The sequence below is a fragment of the Telopea speciosissima genome, chromosome 2 (assembly GCF_018873765.1).
Source record: "Telopea speciosissima isolate NSW1024214 ecotype Mountain lineage chromosome 2, Tspe_v1, whole genome shotgun sequence".
NCBI lineage: Eukaryota > Viridiplantae > Streptophyta > Magnoliopsida > Proteales > Proteaceae > Telopea > Telopea speciosissima.
Window position 1 is genome coordinate 63,660,461 of NC_057917.1, and position 22,383 is coordinate 63,682,843.

General features: G+C 38.6%; 1 protein-coding gene across 1 annotated transcript; it reads left to right on the top strand.

The window, feature by feature from the left end:
- Positions 1–5,571: 5,571 nt before the first annotated feature.
- LOC122651811 lies at positions 5,572–20,342 on the top strand. The gene is made up of 9 exons (XM_043845360.1): positions 5,572–5,781; positions 5,875–6,016; positions 6,190–7,186; positions 8,036–8,109; positions 13,859–13,933; positions 14,865–14,926; positions 18,969–19,038; positions 19,450–20,026; positions 20,078–20,342. Exons 1-9 carry the CDS (start codon positions 5,651–5,653, stop codon positions 20,266–20,268), a joined length of 2,319 nt encoding a protein of 772 aa, XP_043701295.1. The 5' UTR covers positions 5,572–5,650; the 3' UTR covers positions 20,269–20,342.
- Positions 20,343–22,383: the final 2,041 nt, after the last annotated feature.

Genomic DNA, 22,383 nt, shown 5'->3' on the forward strand with positions numbered 1-22,383 from the left:
CTCTGCATGTGCACACCCCTCTTGTGTCGACATATATTCATCAACATCAGTGCCGGTTACAGACGCAATGGTGGGGTCGGGTCTACCCCCAGATTGATCCATATCAGGTGTACCACGATCCCTCACCCACTGGAATAGGGGATCCTCATCGTCATCAGAGTCCTCTTGAAAAATGTTGGACAGTTCAATGGGTTCTTTATCATTGGCCTCAATTCCTTCACGTATGTGCCTCATCCTTAATCTCATATTGTAGTGCACATACACAAGCTGCTCCAGTCGTTTGCTACCCAACCTATTCCGTCTCTTTGAATGTATCAATGAGAATGTACTCCAGTTGCGCTCACATCCGAAGGATGAACAAGTTTGTGAGAGCACTCTCACTGCTACCTTCCTCAGGTTGGGTGAACTTGTACCATAAAGCACCCACCAGTCGGATGCATTACAAATATAGAATAGTAAGAATATGTACATTCTAAAGAGATAAAATTATAATTCATAAATGTAATATCATGCCACCTACCAGGGTCTGACTTTTGTCTACCCTCCACTGCAGCTAGTCGATCGAAACTTGCTGAGGCCTCTCTGAAGTATTTGATCTATTTTCAATATGAGACATTAGTATTTCCTATTTAGTAATTACATTCATAAAACCAAAGTGCCAAAGTCCCATACTCTCACCTCATCGTTACAAGCAGCTTGTGTCTTTGGATGGGGCTCCAACTTCTGAGTAACAACTTGAACTGCCTCTAACAATTCTATGTCTAGCCCAAGATCATGGGGGTAGTGATAGTTTGGATTCAAATAGTATGCTGGTAAAGTAAACACCACAAATATGATTTGTTAGTGACTTAATCGCTTTAATGCCTTTAGGGTTTTGAATATGTAAATGTAAAAAAGTTATAACATTTAAAGTATAAAGTATGTTGAACTCACCAGCCTTATGCAATGGATGACTCAAGTGCTTCTCCCACCGCTCATCAATGATGTTAGTGTAGGACTTTGCACTTCGAGGTATCGCAGCTCTAACCATTTCCTTCACTTTTTGGATGGCAGCATAAATGTGGCCTAAAGTAGGCTTCTTCTCTGTATCAACCATCCTCAGTACTGCCACCACTGGCTCTAATATGCCAACCACTTTCCCCAAGTCCTTCCAAAATCCATCATTTGCAATGGTGTGTTGTGCTACCTTTGCTTCTTCTGACTTAGAACCTTGCCAACCAAATCATTCATGACTTGCAAACATACACCTTAGACCTATCGCCTTACTCTGAAAGCTCTTCAATGCAATGTAATTGGTGGCAAATCGAGTGACACCAGGCCTCACTAAATCTCCATTGCATTTCTCCCTCATCAAGGCTAAAGCATAAGAATGGTTGTATACAAAAGTTGTCACTTGTCTTGCCCTATTTACCACACCCGCCACCAAAGTCTTTTTTCCCATGTCCTTCAGCATTAAATCAATAGAATGGGCTGCACATGGGGTCCAAAAGAGCCGGGTCCTCTTACTCTTCTTATTCATCAACTTCTCTCCAACCTTTTTATAGTTGGAACCCTTATCCGTCACAATTTGGATAACGTTCCTTGGTCCTACCTCCTCCACCACTTGCTTCAACTCCTTATACAAGTATGATGCATCCTTTATATACTTTGATGCATCGATAGACTTCAAGAATATAGTCTTTCCATTGTAACTCACCATGAAATTTATGATGGACAACCTAGTATGTCTAGTTCAACCATCAGCCATAAGAGTAACCCCATATGTCTCCCACATTGGCTTCAAACCATCAATGTATTCTTTTAGCTCCTCTACCTCCCGAGGCAAATATACATTGTATAATTCAAATGGTGAAGGTCCCTTCCATCCGCACTGACCCTCCCGCTGACATCAAGGAATGCATTATAGTATGTTCCTTGTGCTACATTGGGCTGGAATGCCATGGTAAAGCATGAATTTCTTTGAAGGCTTTTCGTGCTTTCTCTTGTTTACCACCAAATACTTGTGGGATGGTTGGCTGGTAGGCATCTTGTTGCCTAAAAGTGGTGGGATCCTGCTCAAAAATGGGTTCTGGACCTTGTACTCGTGGTCGGGTTTGGGGTCGTGGTATATTTCTTGTCCCAGTGCTTCTCCTCCTCTCATCTTCTTGCACTGGTGCAGCTGAGCCAGATCCACCAGCTCCTCTTGCTTGCTCATATGCTCTTATATTATCAAAATGAAAACTTTGTCTATTCTCAGCCAAAGTCTGCTGGTAAATTCTCCATTCAGCCTTTGATTGAAACTCACCAGGTGGAGGCCCAATGTCAGTATCATCTTCGCCACAAACCTCTGCACCAGCCCTCTCTAGTATTGCCTCATTAAACTCTTGTTGCATTCTTTCCTTCTCAGATTTTTTTAATCTTCCTCTTTTCAAATGTTGTGTCATTGCCACTTTCACTTGGATAGGAACATTTGGGCATGATGAAACATCATTGCCTGTACCAGACAAGTGTTGCTTTAACCTGGTGGCTCCTCCAGATAGCAACTTCCCACAATAATTGCATTTGGACTTCTTTGTGTCTGCGGACATGGGAACTCCATGTTGCCATGCTATATCAGACATTGTATACAAAATGTCTTATGTTTGACACTGTTACATAAAAAAGCATGTATTAATAACCATGGATCACTTAAAGTAAGGTATTCAAGACTTAAAGTATGTTATTCATAACTCTTAAACGTAATGTCAAGCTACTAGAACTATGAAATAACTATCTCTTATTTATCCCCTAACCCTAGTATTTATTTGTTAATTAAAAATAATATTTTGAATTTTTTTTAAAACTATTTATACCTTAAAGTATAAGAAAAATATAATGTAATGATGAATTTGACACCATTTGAGTTGAATATTATGTACATATGTTGTACATAATTTTTCATAAGCAATAAGTATTTTTCCTTAATATTATATATATATATTTTTAATTTTTATAATATATTTATTAAATCTGAAAAATCAAATAATTTTTTTAATGGGTAAAAATAAAAAATTAATCCATGGGGCTGTAGAGCATCCCAAGTAGTTTAACATATATCAAATTCATTTTCAAACAATCACTATTCATCCTATTTTTTTTATTTTCTTTTTTCAAATAAATCATTTATTTTTCCAGAAATTATAATAAATAATTTATTAACTGAAAAAAAAATCCGACTCCATGAAGTGATAGATCGGGCAAAGATGTTCAACATATATTAAAACCACATGAATCTAACAAGGATTACAAAAATTTTTTTTGGAAAAATAGATTTGAGGAAGAAATAGAAAACACCTTTGAAATCTTGCAAATAGGTGATGATGCTCCAAATTGGCACTTGAATCTTCACTTTGGCACTTCAATCTAACTCCAAACAGTGCATTCCATCCAACAATTGAAAGAAAGAAGAAGAAATTTGAATGAGAGGTGTTTTTCCCCTTGGTTTAGACCCTAAGAACTTCTGTTCCTGCTCTCTTTTATGTTAGAAATGGGTTTTTGGGTGAAAATTGGGCTGAATACAAGTAAATAGCATCTTTGGGCCCAACCGAGATCTCGGCGAGATATTGTTTTTTTTGTACTAAAAAAAACTTGATTTTCACCTTCGAGATATCACCGAGATCTCGGTCCGAGAAAGTGCACTTTTGAGTACCAACTAGGAACTCGACTCGGTTTTGCCCAAAACCGAGAAACTAGGCGAGATCTCGCGAGTTCTCGAACCTTGATCTTTATAGGTTTCCTACTCTTTGAGGTTGATCTATATGCTGAATAAAGGAGATGAAGGTGATGATATCGAAGTTTGTCTTTAGAAAATGGCAATGGAAGAGTCTGTCGTGTAGTTCCTCGAGAATGCGTTCTACAAGTGATATGCTCCTCTTAGTAATAGCTCTACGCTCAAACCATATGGAGGATTTGGACTCCAATTTTGGTTAGCAAGCATAGGGTTGCAGAAGCAGATGATGACGGTGAAGTCATTATGGAGCAACCAGGGAGGAAGCTAGGGATTCGGATCGCTCAAAGAAACTAGGGGTCACACTTAGATTTCTCCCATTCTCTCCTCTCTCAACTTATCTGAGATTCTCTAAACTAGTTACAGAAGTTCGACAAACTTATATAGAAGGGAATTACTTGGGTAGCAAGAAACCTGATAGGGTTTATTCTCACGTAGGATCGTCAAACTTATTTATAAGGGGGGAGTTACCTGGACAGCAAGAAACCTAATAGGGTTTTAAGTCTCTGATAATTGGTTTTACCTGAAAGATTCTTAAGAGATCCACCCGATGGATCCTTGTCTATGGGTTTAATATGTGTTTAATGATTTCATCTACAATTTTTTTTAATGGAAAAAGACAAATAATATTAAGATTAGAGAGAAATTTATTTTTTTGATGAAAGAGAGGAGAGAAATTGCATGTTGCACAAGTAGATACTGGAACCTTAGATTTACAAGCTAAGTGAATTGAAAAAAAAAATTTAAAAATTATCATGTATTTTACAAAAAATACTGTAATAAACAAAATAAGCAGTTTTTTTTTTTTTGGATAAGAACAAAATAAGCAGTTCATGAGAGAATAGGAGTGGAGTTTCAAGGCCAAAGATGAATAGCTGGTATCAAAATCATTTCCTGCAAAGTTTGAGAAGCATCCTAAACCCTTAAGAAGGCCTCTAGTGTATCACAGTCTACTAAAAAATAAAAAACAACGTTGTTAGATTGTCTTGCACAAATCAAAATAGGTTGTGTTAATGAAAAAGTTTAAGATCTGAATAAGACAGATTAGATATACCACTATGATTGAGTAAAGAGATAGTCTCAAGTCAACAATCCATATGTTGATATTGTCCAAGAGTTGTATTAGATTAGGAGAAAGATTCAAAATAACAACCTGATTCCTGTGCTTCCATATAAAATAGGAAATGTTGGAGATGACATTGAAAATCCATTTGCAAGTTAGATTCGAGGTGGAAATGAAATAAAAAAATTAGTAAAAAAGATAAATAGTTTAACCTTAAACCCAAAAGACCAATAATCCAGACACTTTTAGAGAAATCACAAGTAAAAATAATGTGCCAAATTATTTCCTGATTGGATTTACAAAAAGGGCACAATGTATCCAAGTTAATCCATTTGTCTAATGTTTTAGTATAAGGGTAAAATAGTTCTTTCACACTAATAATTAACAGTAGATTAACACTGTTATTATAGAAGAGGACGAATGATTATTTTCAAAAACTAAAGGATAATTTCAGTTTCATTTGAATATCAAGGGGTGACGTATAATTTTCCCTGTTTTTCTTTAGCATCCAAACGTAGCCAAAATCCAACTCTTGAATGGGAAGACAAATATTAACCCCCTCCCCCCCTCCCCCTCCCAAAAAAAAAAAAAAAAAAAAAGGGAAAGATAATTAGATAAATACTACCCGGGGAAAAAAAAAAAACCCAGGAAAGACAATGCTTCATGACACCGTAACCGGATCGTGGGATATTCGGGCTATGTTGTTCGACACGGTTATCTTTATTGCTTTAAAATAATTTGACCTCTCTCCCGAACTATATATATAGATCTGCAAATTCTTAGGGAGCGATTGAACTTAGAGCTCATAAGTTATAATTAAGCTTATTAGTACATAGTACGCTATGGGTAGAGGAAAGAGGAGTTTCGGCAAGAACAGAGGCGGAGCTGGCTCTGGTAGAGCTCTCTTCATCGATGGTGGTTTCTTGTCAGATTGGCAGAACGATTCTACTACGCCGATCCCGATTCCAGGTGACCTTTTTTCTTTTCTTCTAAAGATTTTTTTGTAGGTTTGTCTCCATTTATGTTGTTATCTTTTGTTTTCGATTTCCTTAGCTGTCGAAAATACAGGAAAAGCCCCGAGAGAGAATGGAAAATCTGCGTCAAAATCCAGGAAATTCGATAGGCCGAAGGGGCCTTCTTCCAAGGGTGGATCTCAAAAACATACTGGAAATTCTTTCGGATTCGAATATCCGGTTACTGACGTTAAGGTATACTTCATTTAGGGTTAAAATTCCATTTTCGCTTCTTAGTTTCGTGTTTATGGGTAAATGAAACTAGACCACTATCAATTGAAACAAGAAATTTGTACCTTTTTTTTTTTTTTTTGGGGGGGGCGCCTTATGGTTCTTATTTGCTTTTGGGTTGATTGGGTTTGTTTTAGGAGCTTTTGGGTTCGAAGTCGTTTACTGGAGGCAATCTGAAAGGTAGTGAAGTGGATGACTCGCAGCCGATTGTTTTAGTTGATTCCAAGGAGACCCAAATTGTTGCTTATGTAGACCAAACACCTGATGCGAACGCCTTAAGTGGTGGGGATTTTACGTATGAATATGGTTCCAGTTTTGTTCTGGGCGAGAGCTGTCACAGAGGGTTGGGATTCTGCGATGAGCAGGAGACGACCCCAAGTGGGATCGGATCATCCTCTGCGAAGGAGGAAGATAGAGAAGGGCTGGGGTTCAATTCATCTTCTACAGAGAAGGAAATGAATGCTGAAAAGAGCAGCAGTCGAAAGGGACGTGGTCAGAAGGGTGAAGTTTCAATGGTTGGGAAATCGCTTCCCAAGAAGAATTCAGGATTTGTGTCCATTGGAGGCCTGAAACTATTTACCGAGGACATTTCTGAAGAGGAAATTGATGGCTTTGTGGATAATGAAGATGAAGATGGTTCAGCTGATGAAAATAGCTCAGAGTCTTTACAGTTAAGCGATTCAGATGGATCTTCTAAATATGGTAGCTTGGATGAAATGTTCTCTGATGATGGTTCTGAAATTGATGATGAGGTTGCTGAAGATTACTTGGAAGGAATTGGTGGGAGCTTTGAAGCAGTGAACACTAAGTGGTTGCTGGAGCAGGCTTTGGATGTCTCGGATGAAGATGATTCTGCAAGCAGTAGCAGTGATGGCAGTCTTGAAGAGTTTGAAGGTGCCGCTCTACAGAATGCATCGATGGCATATGGTATGAAGAAGCCAAAATCAAAGAAGAAGAGTCAAGCAGGATCTGGCAGGCTCAGATCCCCAACGAATGATCAGTCAAAGATTTTGGATGATATGTTATATGTAAAGGACACCAGAATGGTGTCAGGTAAGAAGATGCATGCTGTTCGGCTTCCTCAGTCTTGGCTCCGTGAGACTCACAGGAGTAAGCATTCTAGAAGCATTCCAGGTAAACAATTCTCCTGACTATGACTTGCATTTTTGTGTAGCTGGAGTAGAATATTGACACTTAAATATGACCCCATCTTCTGGAATTTGTATTTAGATTGATAAGGTTGTGTGAAAGGATGATTTGACCATGTCAGAAACTCCATTTGGCTTGAAATTTGACTGGTGGATACAGGAGGGTTGGACCTTTCTGTGCCCCAAATTTGGTTGCTAGGCAACTCATGTAATGGTGATTGGAAGTGGACTTTTGTGTTGGGCCATTGCTACACCACCTTCCCCAGTCTTCAAATGCTGTATAAACTTTCATAGATATGTAGAATATTGACACAAAAAAATGACCATAATCAGGATTTGAAGTAATGTGCTGTATATCTTCTCTTCAAATTAGCAAGGCTGGATAAATGGTTCTTCTTTATGGACCAGTGGTTTGGTGGCCTCAAACTTAGCCATGTGGGAAGTGGGTGGACTGGCGATACAAGTTGGCCTGTTTTGGGTGATCACCTCAGCTACCACATGGCAGATAGTCACGATAAGATCTCAACAGGCCTGTCTCACCACCAAGTCCTGTCATTTGATTACTTTGCTTCTTGTATTTTATGGTGTTTAATCATCAGAAGCATAAATCATCATTTATGCTTCTTATCCCCTTGGGTTGCAATGTAGTGGTTATTTCAGGTGCTAAGTGGTTGCCTTGCCTTGGCAATCGCTTGGCTTGCTTTTGACTGTCTGCTTTCAAATTATGCTGTTATTTTTACATTACTTCCGTCGTCGTTTTGTTTCTATTTATTGTCACAGAGATTCAATTTCCTGGTACAGTTTGTGATTTACATTCTAAAATAATTTAATTCAGGTGCAAAAAAGAAACATCGCAAAGAAATGATTGCTGTGAAGCGCCGCGGTGTTGATTTGGAGCAAATAAATATGGTAAAATGATTGTACTTCACCTTTTCTAGATAAACCATTCTCATATTTATTCTAATTATAATGGTTGGATGCATGAAGTAATACATTAATTTGTTATTTTTTCATTGGGATTATTTTATTTTAGCTATTCTGTCAAACGATTTGTTGTTTCGTTTTCCATCTCTTTGCAGCTTTGACTTATTGAGTTATTGTACTGCAGTACTTATCCAAAGGAGAAGATAGAATTGTGTCCATATCTGTTTTAAACCAAGAAATGTACCTAGGCTTTTTTTTTCAATCAGTGTGTGCTTGTGTGTGTTTGTTTTCCTAATGACAGATTATTTATCATTAGTAATTTGAGTCCTCTGTTTACCTTCCTTTGTACTCTGTTCTGCTTCCCCTACAATCTCTATGATCCTGTAGACATTGGAACAATCAATCAACTGTACAGTAAAAGCCAGGGGATTTGTATGTTTATAGAAATTGTTATCATGTTATTCAATATAGAAAGAAAATGCTTGTTTTCTTAGGGACCTAATTGAGCCTATGAAAACCTAATGGAGTTAATTAGAAATTTGACATATTATCTTGTCTCCATCATTTGATGGGGACTTGACCTGGTGTGACACTTGTTTTAGTTAAACTCTCGTCGTACCAGGAAGGCAGGAAGTGAATGTTTAGTTTCTAAGAAGTATAACTGTTGCACCACTCCTGAGAGATTGTTTTGGTCATAAAATAACACATACTCCCAGATTAGGGTACTAGTTTTGAAGTGAATTCTTAACATCCGAGCTCTAGCCTTCTTTATTTTTGAAACCATTTTTTTAGGCTGTTAGTTTGGCATGAAATGGAGAGAAAAGAAGAGAGAAAGATACAAAAGTTTTTGTCTTTATTCTGTGTTTTTTTCCTTTCTTTCCATTGCTTGCAATACATAGCCTTAGGGTGTTGGTTCTTTCTCTGTTTAATGAACAGACTGCTTATTGAGCTGAAGAGCCCCAAGTCCATAAGCTTGAAAAAAATGGACGTTCGAAATTTCTCCACCTAGAGTTGGTTAGCCATCTTCCATGGGATTGGTTGTTATAGTCATTTAGCAGAATAATCCATGCTGCTGCTTAGATTAATCAATTAAAAAATATAAGCAGGTGTCTCCACTTAGTCACGAGTCTTTTTTAGCCAAGCTATACAACTGTCTAACAACCCAATGAAAGTGATGCAGTCAGCGAATCTAGATTCCAGATTTGGAATCAATTAATCAAAGATCAGTTCAGCTGCCCCACAGGTCCAGATCAAAATCTTCCTCTCTGGGATGTCTGACACCGATAGAGACTACCTCCTCTGCCTGACGGGGTTTTCCCTTGGTTCCCTCCCAGTGAAATACCTGGGTCTCCCTCTCATCCCTGCCAGACTGACAGGTCATCACTGCACCCCTATGCTGGACCTCATCCGTAAAAGGCTTCAGCTTTGGAAGGGCAAACTCCTCTCCTATGCGGGAAGAATTGAGTGTATCAGATCAGTTCTTCAATCCTCCTACGTCTACTGGTGAGGCATCTATGGGCTTCCAAAAGCTACTATCAAAGCAATGGAATCCCTCTTTTGTGCGTTCCTTTGAAAAGGAAAAGAATCCTCTAAATTCCTTCACCCAATCAGCTGGAACTCCATTCGCAGAATTCGTGATTATAACATTGCAGGTATCCTAAAGCTTATATGGAAAATCTCCACTAGACATAATTTTATCCGGGTCAATTGGGTCTACTCCTATCACCTCAAAAATGACTTCATCTGGACTGCCCCCCTCTCCGCAGACCCCTCTTCGATCTGGCGTAAAATCCTATCCTCCGCTCCCTTACCCTTAGTGCAACTTCCTTTGTGATTGCCAATGGGACCTCCATCTCCCTCTGGCTTGATCCCTGGCTTCCCCTAGGAGTCCTTTACATTTTGTTAAGTGCCCGGTCAGTCTACTCTTCCAGTGTTCCCCAAATCTGCCCCACTCTCCACAATCATCTCCCATGGTTCCTGGTCCCCCCCTCCTCCCTGCTAGTTTGGGCCTACCTCCCCCCTGTCTTCCCTCTCATTCGGATAAGGTTATCTGGCTCCCCTCCTCGATTGAGCTCTTTAGCTCTAGATCTGCTTGGAATTTTGTTTGGACCCCTGCCCTCCTCTGTCCCTTGGCACAGACTAGTTTGGTTCAAAGGCCACATCCCCTGCCATGGTTTTAACGCTTGGAGAAACCTTAACCTGACTCCCCACCCAATCATTCCTCCTCCACCGACACATCCCTATCCCCCCCTCCTGTATTTTTTGTTGGAATGGCATTGAGGATATCGATCATCTTTTCTTTTCCTACCACTTTACCTCTTCTATTTGGAAAGAAGCCCTTGATTCCTTTTGTCCCCGCTGTAGGAGACCCCTACCCTTCGCTCGGGAATGGCTTTGGTTGGATATGACTTTTTCCGGTAGTTCTATTTGTGATACAGTTGGTAAACTTGTGTTTGGGGCCACTATCTCTCACATTTGGATGGAGCGGAATCTTAGATAATGGACCTCCAACTCCCGTTCCTTCGACTTGATTTGGAAAACCATCTTTTTTTATGTCAGCTCTAGACTACATATGCTCCCTCATGGTTCCCTCTCCGAGTCCCGAAGGAACATGCACATTTTTGTATCCTGGGGATTAGATGTATCTCTTTTTCAGTCTCCTAGCCCTCCTTCCTAGGGCTTGTGGCTTGTATAGTTCTCCCCCCCCCCCCCTCTTCTCCCTTTTTCTCCCCTTTGGGGTTTTGGTAATGAATTTTTTGTTCACCCAAAAAAAAAAAGGCTTGCTGGTTTGCTGGTTTCAGTAGCCTGCATTGGAAAGAAAGAAAGAGAGAAGAAAGAGAAGAGATAGCAGTTGTTATGGGACTGTGAATATTACCCTTAAATAGTAACTTGAAGAAAAGAGAAGACGGAAGTAAAGAGAGCAAAAAGGAGTCTTCTTGGCTACACCATTCAAATCTAAATTTTATGTTCTATTCCATTAACCAGCATTATGGGAAGAAAACAAAAGAACATTTCCTAAATATAAAACTCCTAGGTAGCTAGACTAACTTAACTTATAAGGACTCTAAAATACTTAATTAATTAGAACTATTTAGGCCTAAGTCTTCTAGATAACTTGAGCTCCACACAACTAACCAAAATAGGACTCTTTAATGACTAAATGCTAATTAAATATCTATTTACGTTTACCCCTTTAGACCCCCACTTTTGTGCTTTATAATTAAGCCCATTACAAATACAACCTAAATAAATAAAAGTCCATATCTCATAGATATTAAAATAGGACCAGTTTTTGAACTGGGCTTGCATTATTTGATGCAAGATCAGACGGGGATTTGCTTGTGGTGGGTCAGGTCGATGGAAGCAAACGATAAGAAGAGGGAGAGAGAGAGAGAGAGAGAGAGAGAGGAACCAACCTCATTTCAATTTCTAACTACTAATTCTATATATCTATCCATTTATTCAATCAAATCGTTGAACTTCAATTTCTAACAACTAATTCTATCTATCATTCTATCTATCCATTCATTCAATCAAATCGTTGGGAGGGCTATGCTCAATCAAACCTATTAAATAGAACTGAAAAGAAAACAAAACGGAATTTAAAACTAAATCTAATTCAACCACATTACAATTTGGATCTGTAAACAACTAAAATTTTAATAAAAGGCACTGCAAAAGAAACTCTTTGGAAGAGTCCTAAGCTAACTCAAAACTAACCTGATCTCAGCCAAACTGGGTCCCACGAATAGGATAACCTTTATCTAACAAGATATCTTCCTAACTAATATCTAATGGGCCCCACCACTACTAATTACCTAATTAAAATACTAATTTCGTGTGCCCCATATGGACTTAATATATGGGCCTTATAATTGAGCTCATTACAAATAAAAACATTTTAAATAAAAGCCCATAACCAAATAATATTAAAATAGGCACTAATGTTCCGTCAGAACTGCATTATTCCCTCTTTGTTTGAAACACTCGCCCTCGAGTTGTATAGAATCAGAGAATCATCACCACTCTATCGGCATTGACGTTCAACTTCTTTGATTCTATGATCCAACAACAACATAGCTTATCCCAATTAAATAGGGTCGGCCACATGAATCCTTGCTCTCCAATCATTTATATTCGATGTCATACATGAAACGAGATTTAAGCTATGCATGTCTTTCCTTGCCACGTCTCTTATGGTTATTTTAGTACCTTCAATCTGACTCAAATAACTCCTCCATACTAGGGCGTTTGTAGGCCTTCGTTGGACATGGCCGTGCCACCTCAAATGATTCTCATGTAGCTTATCTTGAATCAGAGCTACACCCAATTCAGCTCTGATGTGGTCATTCCTAACTTTGTCTTTTCTAGTCTTGCCACACATCCATCTCAACATCCTCATCTCTACTACACTTAGTTTATTTGTATGACGCTCCTTAACTTCCCAACATTCCGCTGGCACGCCATACATCATAGCTGGACGTATGACAGTCTTATAAATTTTCCTTTATGCTTTAAAGGGATATGCGGATCACACAGAACTTCGGACGCACCTCCCCACTTCATCCATCCTATTTTAATCCACTGAGCCATGTCATCCTCTATATTGCCTTCTTTATTTATTATTGAACCCAGATATCTAAAGTAATCTCTCTGAGGAATCTCCCTTTCCTCAATATTCACCACCTGATTAGCCGTCGTAGTGTGGCTAAAGTTACATACCAGATACTCCATCTTTGTTCTACTTATTTTAAGACCTTTTGATACAAGGTTGATCTCCATACCTCCAACTTGGTGTTTATCCCTGCTTTTGTCTCACCCTCCAAAACAATATTATTGGCAAAAACAAAACAATACAAAACAGAATTTAAAACTATATCTAACTCATTAGCTGCATGCTAATTTGGAGTGTCCTAAACAACTAAAACATTAAATAATAAAAGACTTAAACTGAAAAAGGAACTCTTCAAAAGAGTCCTAAGATAACTCAAAACTAATTTTATCTCCTCCAAACTGTGTCCACAAACAGGATAAACTTTATCTAACAAGGTAACCTCCTAACTAATAGCTAATGGGCCTGGCCCCACTACTGATACTAACTACCTAATTAAAATTCTAATTTCGTGTACCCCCTACATACTTAATATAGCTGGGCCTTCTAATTGAGCCCATTACAATTAAAAAAGGGGTACCCAGTGCACGAGGCTCTTGCCACTGTGGGGTCTAGGAAGGGTCATAATGTATAGAGCCTTATCCCCGCTTTGCGGAGAGGCTGTTTCCCGACTTGAACCCCAACCACTAGGTTGCAATGGAGCAGCCTTACCGTTGCACCGAGGTCCGTCATCCCATTACAAATAAAAACATTTAAAACAAAAGCCCATAACCAAGTACTATCAAAACAGGCCCTAGTGTTGCACCGAAACTGCATTAGAAAGGCCCTTCTCTCCATATCTACAAAATTTTCCATTCTAATGTGACATGAGAAGACCTTAACAAAAGAACCCAGACTCTAGATGCATTACCGATCCCTTAATGGCCTGCTTTACCCAAATAATTACCATTAAATATCATCTTGATGCTGTTTGTGGGAGGTGTGGCTTAGAGTTGGGTGCATTCAGAGACTGTGATCGGGCAGCTGCAATTTGTAGTTCTTTACTGTAGATTGAACAATTCAAGTTTGTACAATTTGTAGATTATCCAGAAAGTTAACACAGCTATGGTTCTTAACTTGTAGGAAATGAGGCAGATGGTCTTGGATGAAGTTGATATGTTATCCTTTCACCCGATGCATTCTCGTGATTGTTCTCAGGTATTGAAATCTGATTATTACCTTTCTTTTGGAGTTTGTGGGGTTCTCAATATCTTGGTTTGGATTTTGCGAGAACTCTTATATGTTTATAAGTAATTTCTTAATGGATGCTGTGTGGAAGATAGCACTTACCAAATGTGGATTTGTGTACTTATTTGTTTCTTTATGATTACATCTTTTGGTCATAACAATAGATTTGAGACCCTTATTTAAAAACCGGTTGCTTACGTATGTATCCAAGGTACACCCTATTTTCTGTTATCTTTAATTATTTAGCGCTTTTATGTTCTTGTATTTAGTTTAGGTTTCTCATTGTTTTCCACCTAGTAAAAATTGACTTGCCTATGAGAAATGCACCACAGGCTGGACTGGATCCTTTAGCGGGATTGACTTTGTCTTGATGCGTGAAATCAGTCCATTCTTTATGACTCATAATATCTTTTAAATATGATGAGAGAACTTGAGGATCTTTCAGAGATCAAGCAACTTTGATTTGATGGAATAAATTATTGTTTATCTTTTGTTCCTCACCTGGGCTGTTCATGGTTCATTTATTGGCTGATTTTCTAATAATGATGTTTCCTAATAATGTTATCTTTTTCTCTTAATGTAATGCTCTGTGCTTGGATTCTCACCATTGTCTTCTATTCTGGTTCATTAGAATTTTAGAAGAAGTGAATCTGGTGCACTTTTATGTTTATGTTTGCACCTACCCCGTTGAAGACTAGAAGATTTTGTTTGTCTTTTTATTTAAACATTTTAGTACTGTTAAGTTCTTTTTTTTCTACCAAACTGGCTACTGGTTTGGAATACCCTTCATATGTAATGGGCTTTAACTATGCTTTTTATTGTGGACCTAGAATTTTTTTATGCATTCTATTCTTTTTATACCATCTATAAATCTTTTATAGGCTGCTGTTGCATATATTAGGTAAGACGGCTAGCATCAATTTATCGCTTATGGAGTGGCTGCCAAGGCTCTGGCAAGAAAAGGTATTAAACTACATTGTAGTTCTCATCTCACCTTTTCTCTTTACATGCACACACACACACACACACAGGTTAATACTCTGCTGTTATTATGAGGCTTATCACCCGTAGCTTTCTACCGACTGTTGAAAGGGGAAAGCAAACAGTTTGATACTCAAATGAACATACACCCACCCACCCACCCACGCACACAGAGGTTGATACTCTGCTGTTATTATGAGACTATCACCCGTAGCTTTATACCGACTGTTGAAAAGGGAAAACAAACAGGTTGATACTCAAATGAACACCCACCCACACACAGGTTGATACTCTGCTGTTATTATGAGACTATCACCTGTGACTGAAACTTTATTGTTTTTTTTTTTTCTTTTTCTGTTTACTTAAAAGAAGAAACATAAAAGGATACGAAGAAGAAGAGGAAGAGGACCTAGGGAAGAAGGGGGGGGTAGGGGGATGGGCTTTCTCAGCCCTGGGTCTCTCACCCACAACTATCCCAGCTGTTGAAACAAGGAGTTTCTCCCATAATCGATGGCAAGCTTGGCCAGAAAATTCTATTCTCAAAATTATGTTCCTTCATTACAATAAGAGGCCTATTAATAGCTTGGGCAAGTTTACAATAAAAATAAGAACTTCTAAAATAGAAACTAATTTAAAATAGAAAGTCAAGAAAATAGAAACTACTAAATCCTAACTAAGGCTCTCTTTGGTATAGTTTAAATTTATGTTTATCTGACACACAAACATAAATAGATGTCTTTGGTATGATTTATGACCCTTATTTCTCATTAAAATAAATCAATATAAGCATAAAATCATAAACAACTCGAGAGGTGTTTATGATTTATCACCATAAACTGTTAATATTTGTTTGTGCGGGTACAATTAATGAACATGTGCAGAATTGCTACATAAGTGGGGGTAAAATGGTAAAATTAACAAAAATTAGAACAATACCTCTCTTTTGCCCTCTCTCCATGGTTTTAGTGCACGGTATTTGATCGGGTATCGGTCACCTGCAAAACCGATATGATACTGTATTGGATTGACCGTATTGGACACATTTGTCCTTGATTTCCCTTAAAAAACAGGATTTTTGACTGTTTTACCCCATGTCCGTACCGTGTCACCGATACGGTATTGACATGGTATCGGGATAGGCAACTATTAAAACTGTTACGTATTGCCCGATACAGGTGATACGATACCGATACCTCAATCCACCCCACGCCCACCCTCTCTCTTAACATATATCATATTATATATAATATAAATAATATATATAATATATCATATATTATGTAATATATATATATATATATATAGCATATACTACTATATGTTATAATATAAAAGAAATGCTTCTGTTATATATATATATATATTATGAATAATATAATACATAATATATTCTTCACTTAAGCATACCAAACCATTTTTCATTATATAATCTATTATGTCTAGTAGTAATCAAACAATTATTGTTTATAGCTCATAACCTATTATCATAATTGATTATTCATAAATAGGTCATAAATATAAATATAAACTATGCCAAATAACTAAAATTAGAAACTATTAGGCTTTATAGTTCAGCCACATGCAAGGAATAAAATTGGAAACTACTAAAGGTTGCAGTCATAAAATAGAAACTAAAGTAAATAGTAACTAACTAAATCAGCAATAAAATCTGCCTTGTCTTTCAGTGGGCCCCACAGAATCTCAAATATTTGCTTGGATTTCCATCATTAGACCAGGCTGCCTCTCATAGCAGTTGAATCCACAACCTTTCTGGGTTGGTTTTGGGGCTTGTTCCTGCGGGTACATATGTACTTGTGATCTATATCATGGATTTCTAGAAGCCGAAGGATCTAGGATCAGAAACACAATAATAAACCAGAGTAGGAAACAGTAGTAATCAAACTTTAGAATGCAATGGATTACTCTATTTTATTAGAACAGAATAGCAGAAACTGAATCCAATCCAACAGTCAGAATTCAAGTTATAGTAGAGTTCCACTTGAAGAAAACTCAAGAACTAAGCATTGATATTAGTGGAGGTGGATTGATCTGAGGATAATAATTAGAATATAACCAGAGTAGGAAACAGTAGTAATCAAACTTCGAATATTGTTAATGAACAACCAGCCAACAACCACAGATTAATACTCTGAAACCAGGACTTGAAATCAAAATTCAACTAAAAACCCAGCTGATTTCTTGAAAGGATCTAATTTTGAAATATGAAGTCAATAGAGTACCATATGTGATTCCTGAATATGTAATCTGATCTGAAAACTAAAGGGGTGTACCCAGTGCACGAGGCTCCCGCCACTGCGAGGTCTGAGGAGGGTCATAATGTATGCAGCCTTACCCCTTTTTCGCAGAGAGGCTGTTTCCAGACTCGAAACCGTGATCACTTGGTCACAATAGAGCAACCTTTACCATTACGCCAAGGCCTGCCCCCAATCTGATCTGAAAACTATCATATGCAATTCCTGAATGTGTAATCTGATCTGAAAACTAAGTTCAAAGTCTTAGGAAATCAAAGAGTTACAGGATCACGATTGAGATTTAGAAATTAGGAAACAGAAGTATAGGAGATACAATTGCAGAATATAAAACCTAATCTGAAACTTCAGTTAGATATGAGAGAATACTATCAGTTTCAATCTACTATCATGCGAGGAATTGGGTTAAGAATCTGATCTGTTTGCAGAAGTGTGAACAAAAGAAGATGAAAAGAAGATATCAAGGAAAGATAAGCATCTCACCAGGCAGCAACTGCATCCCGCAGCCATTAATCTGAATCCCACGGAATATTGCTAGAATCCCACTTTATTTAACAAATAGAAATCGTGGGGAGCTCTATGGTTCGTACAAAGATATATAAAGTTGAGTTATTAGGTTTCAAACTCTAAGAATAAAAGTAAAACTGAATAGGAAGCTAAAAGAGAGTTTTAAATTATCCTAAACTCCTCCTAATGTGGGCTGTTTAAAGTTCTTTAACTAAATAAACTTTTGTAATAATATGGGCTTGGACTTATATAACCTATTCCGTCCAACTACTTATAACAAAGAAATAGAAAGGATCTAGACTATCAAAAGCCTACCCATGATTTGGTTTATGGCTGGACCAGAAACATGGAATGGAACCAGCTAAACGGGTTGAAAGATGAACTGCAAGCTGGGTCGATTATTGAGTTAACTCAGTTAATAGCATGACTGAGTTACTAAGTTACCGAGTCAAGGTCTTCTTTGCGTCAGTTATATGAAAGAGAAGCAGAAACTGTTGTAGCAAACAAATAGAAGGAGATCAATGCAAGGTTGTCAAGGTGCGCCTAGGCGTCCAGGCGGTTTGTTCTGGGCCGCCTTGGTTGGTGTTGCCTTACTTTTTTTCACCCCTTGACTGCCTTGATTCGCCTATCGCCTTGACAACTATGGATCAATGTCCTCCAGTTGTCAAAGGACCTAATAATCTTATCCTTTGCTTGGTCACCTTGAGCAATCTTTAATAAATTGATAATAAAAAGGAAATGGCAGTAGGAAAATTGAACAGGCTATGTATGCTGAAATCTGTATAGCTTTCCCCCTACCTTTACCTCTCAGAGTTCTATGTATTAAGATGCATGTTAGTAGTATATGTCCCTCTCCCTGCCCCAAAAAGAATAATAAAAAAAATAAAAGAAAGAAAAGAATGTAGAGTTCAAAGAAAATTCCTAGTTCAATTTTTATTTATTCGGGCTCGTACAGATTTTCTGTATTCCAATATGTCTACTTCTTGCAACTGACCACTTTTTGCTGCTTGATATGCCAAGGATATTTGGTCCATCTTTGATTATGCGAATCAGCACTCTAGACATGAAATGTTGTCACTACACTAATTGAATTTTCCACTTGTGTGAACAATGGAATGTTGATGCATCTTCTAGTTGGTATAGTGTTTTGGGAGTAGATTATTTATGGGCTTGAGTAGTTTTGATGTTCAACAATGATCTGACAAAATTATGTTCAAGACTGATCTGAAATATTGTTCCACTGCCAGATTTGTTACAGTGACGCGAACTGCACACACATGCATGCCATCTTCAACTGATCAACAGCGCTTAGAGAAGGTATTTGCTTTTAATGATCTTGTGATTACAATGCTGCTTTCCAGTTCAATCCGTTACTCTGTTTCGATCCAATATACCTAGCTCATTGAGTACTTATCAGCACGCTGCATCTTTGGATGCTAGTTATTCACTATTTTGTCCCCCTCCTCCCCCCCACCCCTTTTTTTTCTGGAATATCTCTGGTGCAGTGGAAGTTCTTATGTTCATGGTCTAGCTAACTTATATTGACTTGAACTTTGCAATCTACATATACCAGTAATATATTTATCCCTCCCTCCCCTAGGTAGGCCCTGGCATGAAGGATAAAGAAAATAAATAAATAAAATTTTTTGGATATCTGTGCATAACCATTTCTCCAGCAGAATCTCAGACATTGATGGTATTCAATTGTCTTTGAATTATGAACTCCAGCTGTTACGACCTGGTGACGAGTATGCAGATTTTGTGGTCAATGAAGAACCTAAAGAAAAAGCTCTAAATCGAGTAAGACGAACCAAGACTACTGCAAAACTCAGGGGTCTGCATTTAGCAGAACCGCACCAATCTGCCCCAAGCAAGCAGTCAAAGAACTCAACCAACCGTCATGGCAGAAACGAGTCAAGTGGGAAAAAACATGATGGGAGGAAGAGTACTGCATATGCCAATCAACCTCTATCATTTGTCTCAAGTGGTGTGATGCAAGCTGATTCTGTAGAAGAGACTTCTGATGCAAATATGAGGAACAGTTCTGAAATAAAGCCTATGACAAGCTCCTCAAAACTGGGTGAATTTGAGTTGCACACAAAGGGATTCGGATCAAAGATGATGGCGAAGATGGGATTTGTGGAAGGGGGAGGTTTAGGAAAGGACGGGCAAGGGATGGTGGAGCCCATAGAAGCTATTAAACGGCCCAAGTCGCTAGGGTTGGGTGTGGAATTCTCCCCAACCCAAGAAACTGCAGGGGCTGGATCTGATAAAAGTGGAGCATTTGAGAAACACAAGAAGGGGCTTGGAGCATTTGAGAAAAACACAAAAGAAACTGCTGGGACTGGATCTGATAAAAATGGAGTATTTGAGAAATACCCGAAGGGGATTGGAGCATTTGAGAAACACACGAAGGGTTTTGGTTCGAAGATGATGGCGAGGATGGGATTTGTTGAAGGCATGGGCCTGGGCAGAGATTCCCAGGGTATCATCAATCCATTGGTTGCAGTTAGGCGCCCGAAATCTCAAGGATTAGGTGCTAAATGATGGGTATGTGTGTACCTCTCTCTCTCTATAATGAAAACTTCCTAGTTCCTTTCATGTATCTTTGTGAATTAACAGTAAAACTTACAGACAAAGATTATGCCCTTGGAGTAATCTCTGGTTGGGTATAACCTGCACCTAATTGCCAATATGCTACAGCTTAAGATTATGCCCTTGGAGTAATCTCTTGTTTTGCTGTCAACATGGAGGTGTGATGCCATGAAAGTGATATTCATTGGACAGTAAGGACTCAGTAATGCAGTGGGGCTAAGGTTTAAAAACTCCAGTCAAATTACAGGATTGGTCTCTCAATAGTTTCCAATCCAAATCATCTTGGAATCAGTTGGAAATTGGGTGAACCCGTGCAAAATTGACCATTCTTGGTTAGACTCAGTCCAACTCAGTTGGACTAAAAATGGATTTTTCAATGTATGAGATGGGTATCTGGTCTTGTTTCATATGGACTGACTGAACCACCGATGTCTCCTGTGTGGTGAGGGATTGTTACCATGTGACGGCTAAATGTCACCAACACTGGTGACCTATGACAGACCCTTTTTTCCTAGGGCTTTTACACAGGTCTAAAATTCAGGAATCGGATCGTTATTGGAATCTGTAGTGACCGATACCCATTTTGACTGATCGGACACATAGGGTCCTTGAAGGCGGATTCTGATTCCGATTTCGCATTTTTAAACCTTGGTTTTAATTTAATTAGCCCAGACCCGGAGGGAGTACTGCAGTGTAAAAGACTGCTAGTAATCTAGTATCTACTTTTTTTCAGTACGAAGCTAGTATTGACTTTTGATTCCTAAAGGATTGAGATCCTTTCCTGTGCGGGATGATGTCCAGCGCACATTGTCCGGCTGGGGAGGCCTCGATCTGCATGCCACTGCATTGGGATGTGTGTGATGATGTTGATCAAAGCCCCCCAGCCGCACGATGTGCGATGGACACCGTCTGGCGCACAACTGCACTGGAGAGGATCTCTATCCTAAATTTTTCTTTAATTTTTTCTTTGGGAGAGGGTTTTCCATGCTATTAGTGTGGGAAATCGCCAATTAGTGGTGGTATGAGAAAAGTACTATTTATGAGGATTTTACATTTTTTAAATAGATAAAAATAAATAAAAATACCTGTATGGGCTTTGTGTGAGAGCATGGGAAATAATCCAGACATTGGATTGCCGTAAACCTTAGCCCAACCCTATGGGGCCTTAATTTAAATGCAAGCCCAGACCTGCGAGGGCCTAGTATGCTCTCAACTCACCCCGACCCTGAATATACATATATATATATATATATATAAGGCCGGCCTCAACCCGAGGCTTTAACCCAGCCTGAGTTAGTGCGGGCATGGGCCGGCTGAGGTTTTTTGACACCCTTAACGAATCCCCCCTACGCCCCCCTCCCCCATTTTTTTTATTTTTTGTTAATACACTTGTATCTTTATTTTTTTCAAGGCCCTATTTGCTTAGAGGGGAAGATGAGACCCACATGTTGGTAGGGTTTTGTTGGGATAAAAATGTTGAGGTAAAGTTATTTTTCCTATGAATAGTAACCAAAGTTTCACTAATTTTGGTGGGACTTTGGATAGCAAAGGGGTGGGATTTTAAAGTACCACATCAGCAGACAAAACAATTAATGATATCCCCTGAGCTTTCGAAAGTTCACCATTTTAAATTAACCAAACAAGATTGTGATGAGATTTTGAAGTACCACATCGGCATTTTTCGACCTCACCTAAGTCCCCTTCAAACAGGGCCTAATAAGTATCTAGCATCTCGTTGTGTCTGCCTCTCTTCTCCCATAATAGGGCCACATATGCATATCATAGGAGAGGATGAGAGAGATAGACACATGGAGGCACTAGGGTAAGTTACGTATCTCGGTAGCATTTTGGGAAAAGAATCTTGTTTGGTAGTGTGGTGCTTGCATCTAGACACAAAGGGAGGCAAAATGACCTCCCTACCCCGGAATATAAAAAATTCCACCTTTTATCATAGTTGGAAAACTAGGTTTTTTGACTCGACTCGTCTTTTAGAAAACTTGTTGACTCGGTCTGGTTAAACCTGGTCAAGTCGAGTCGAATTTTTTATTATTATTAAAAAATAATAAT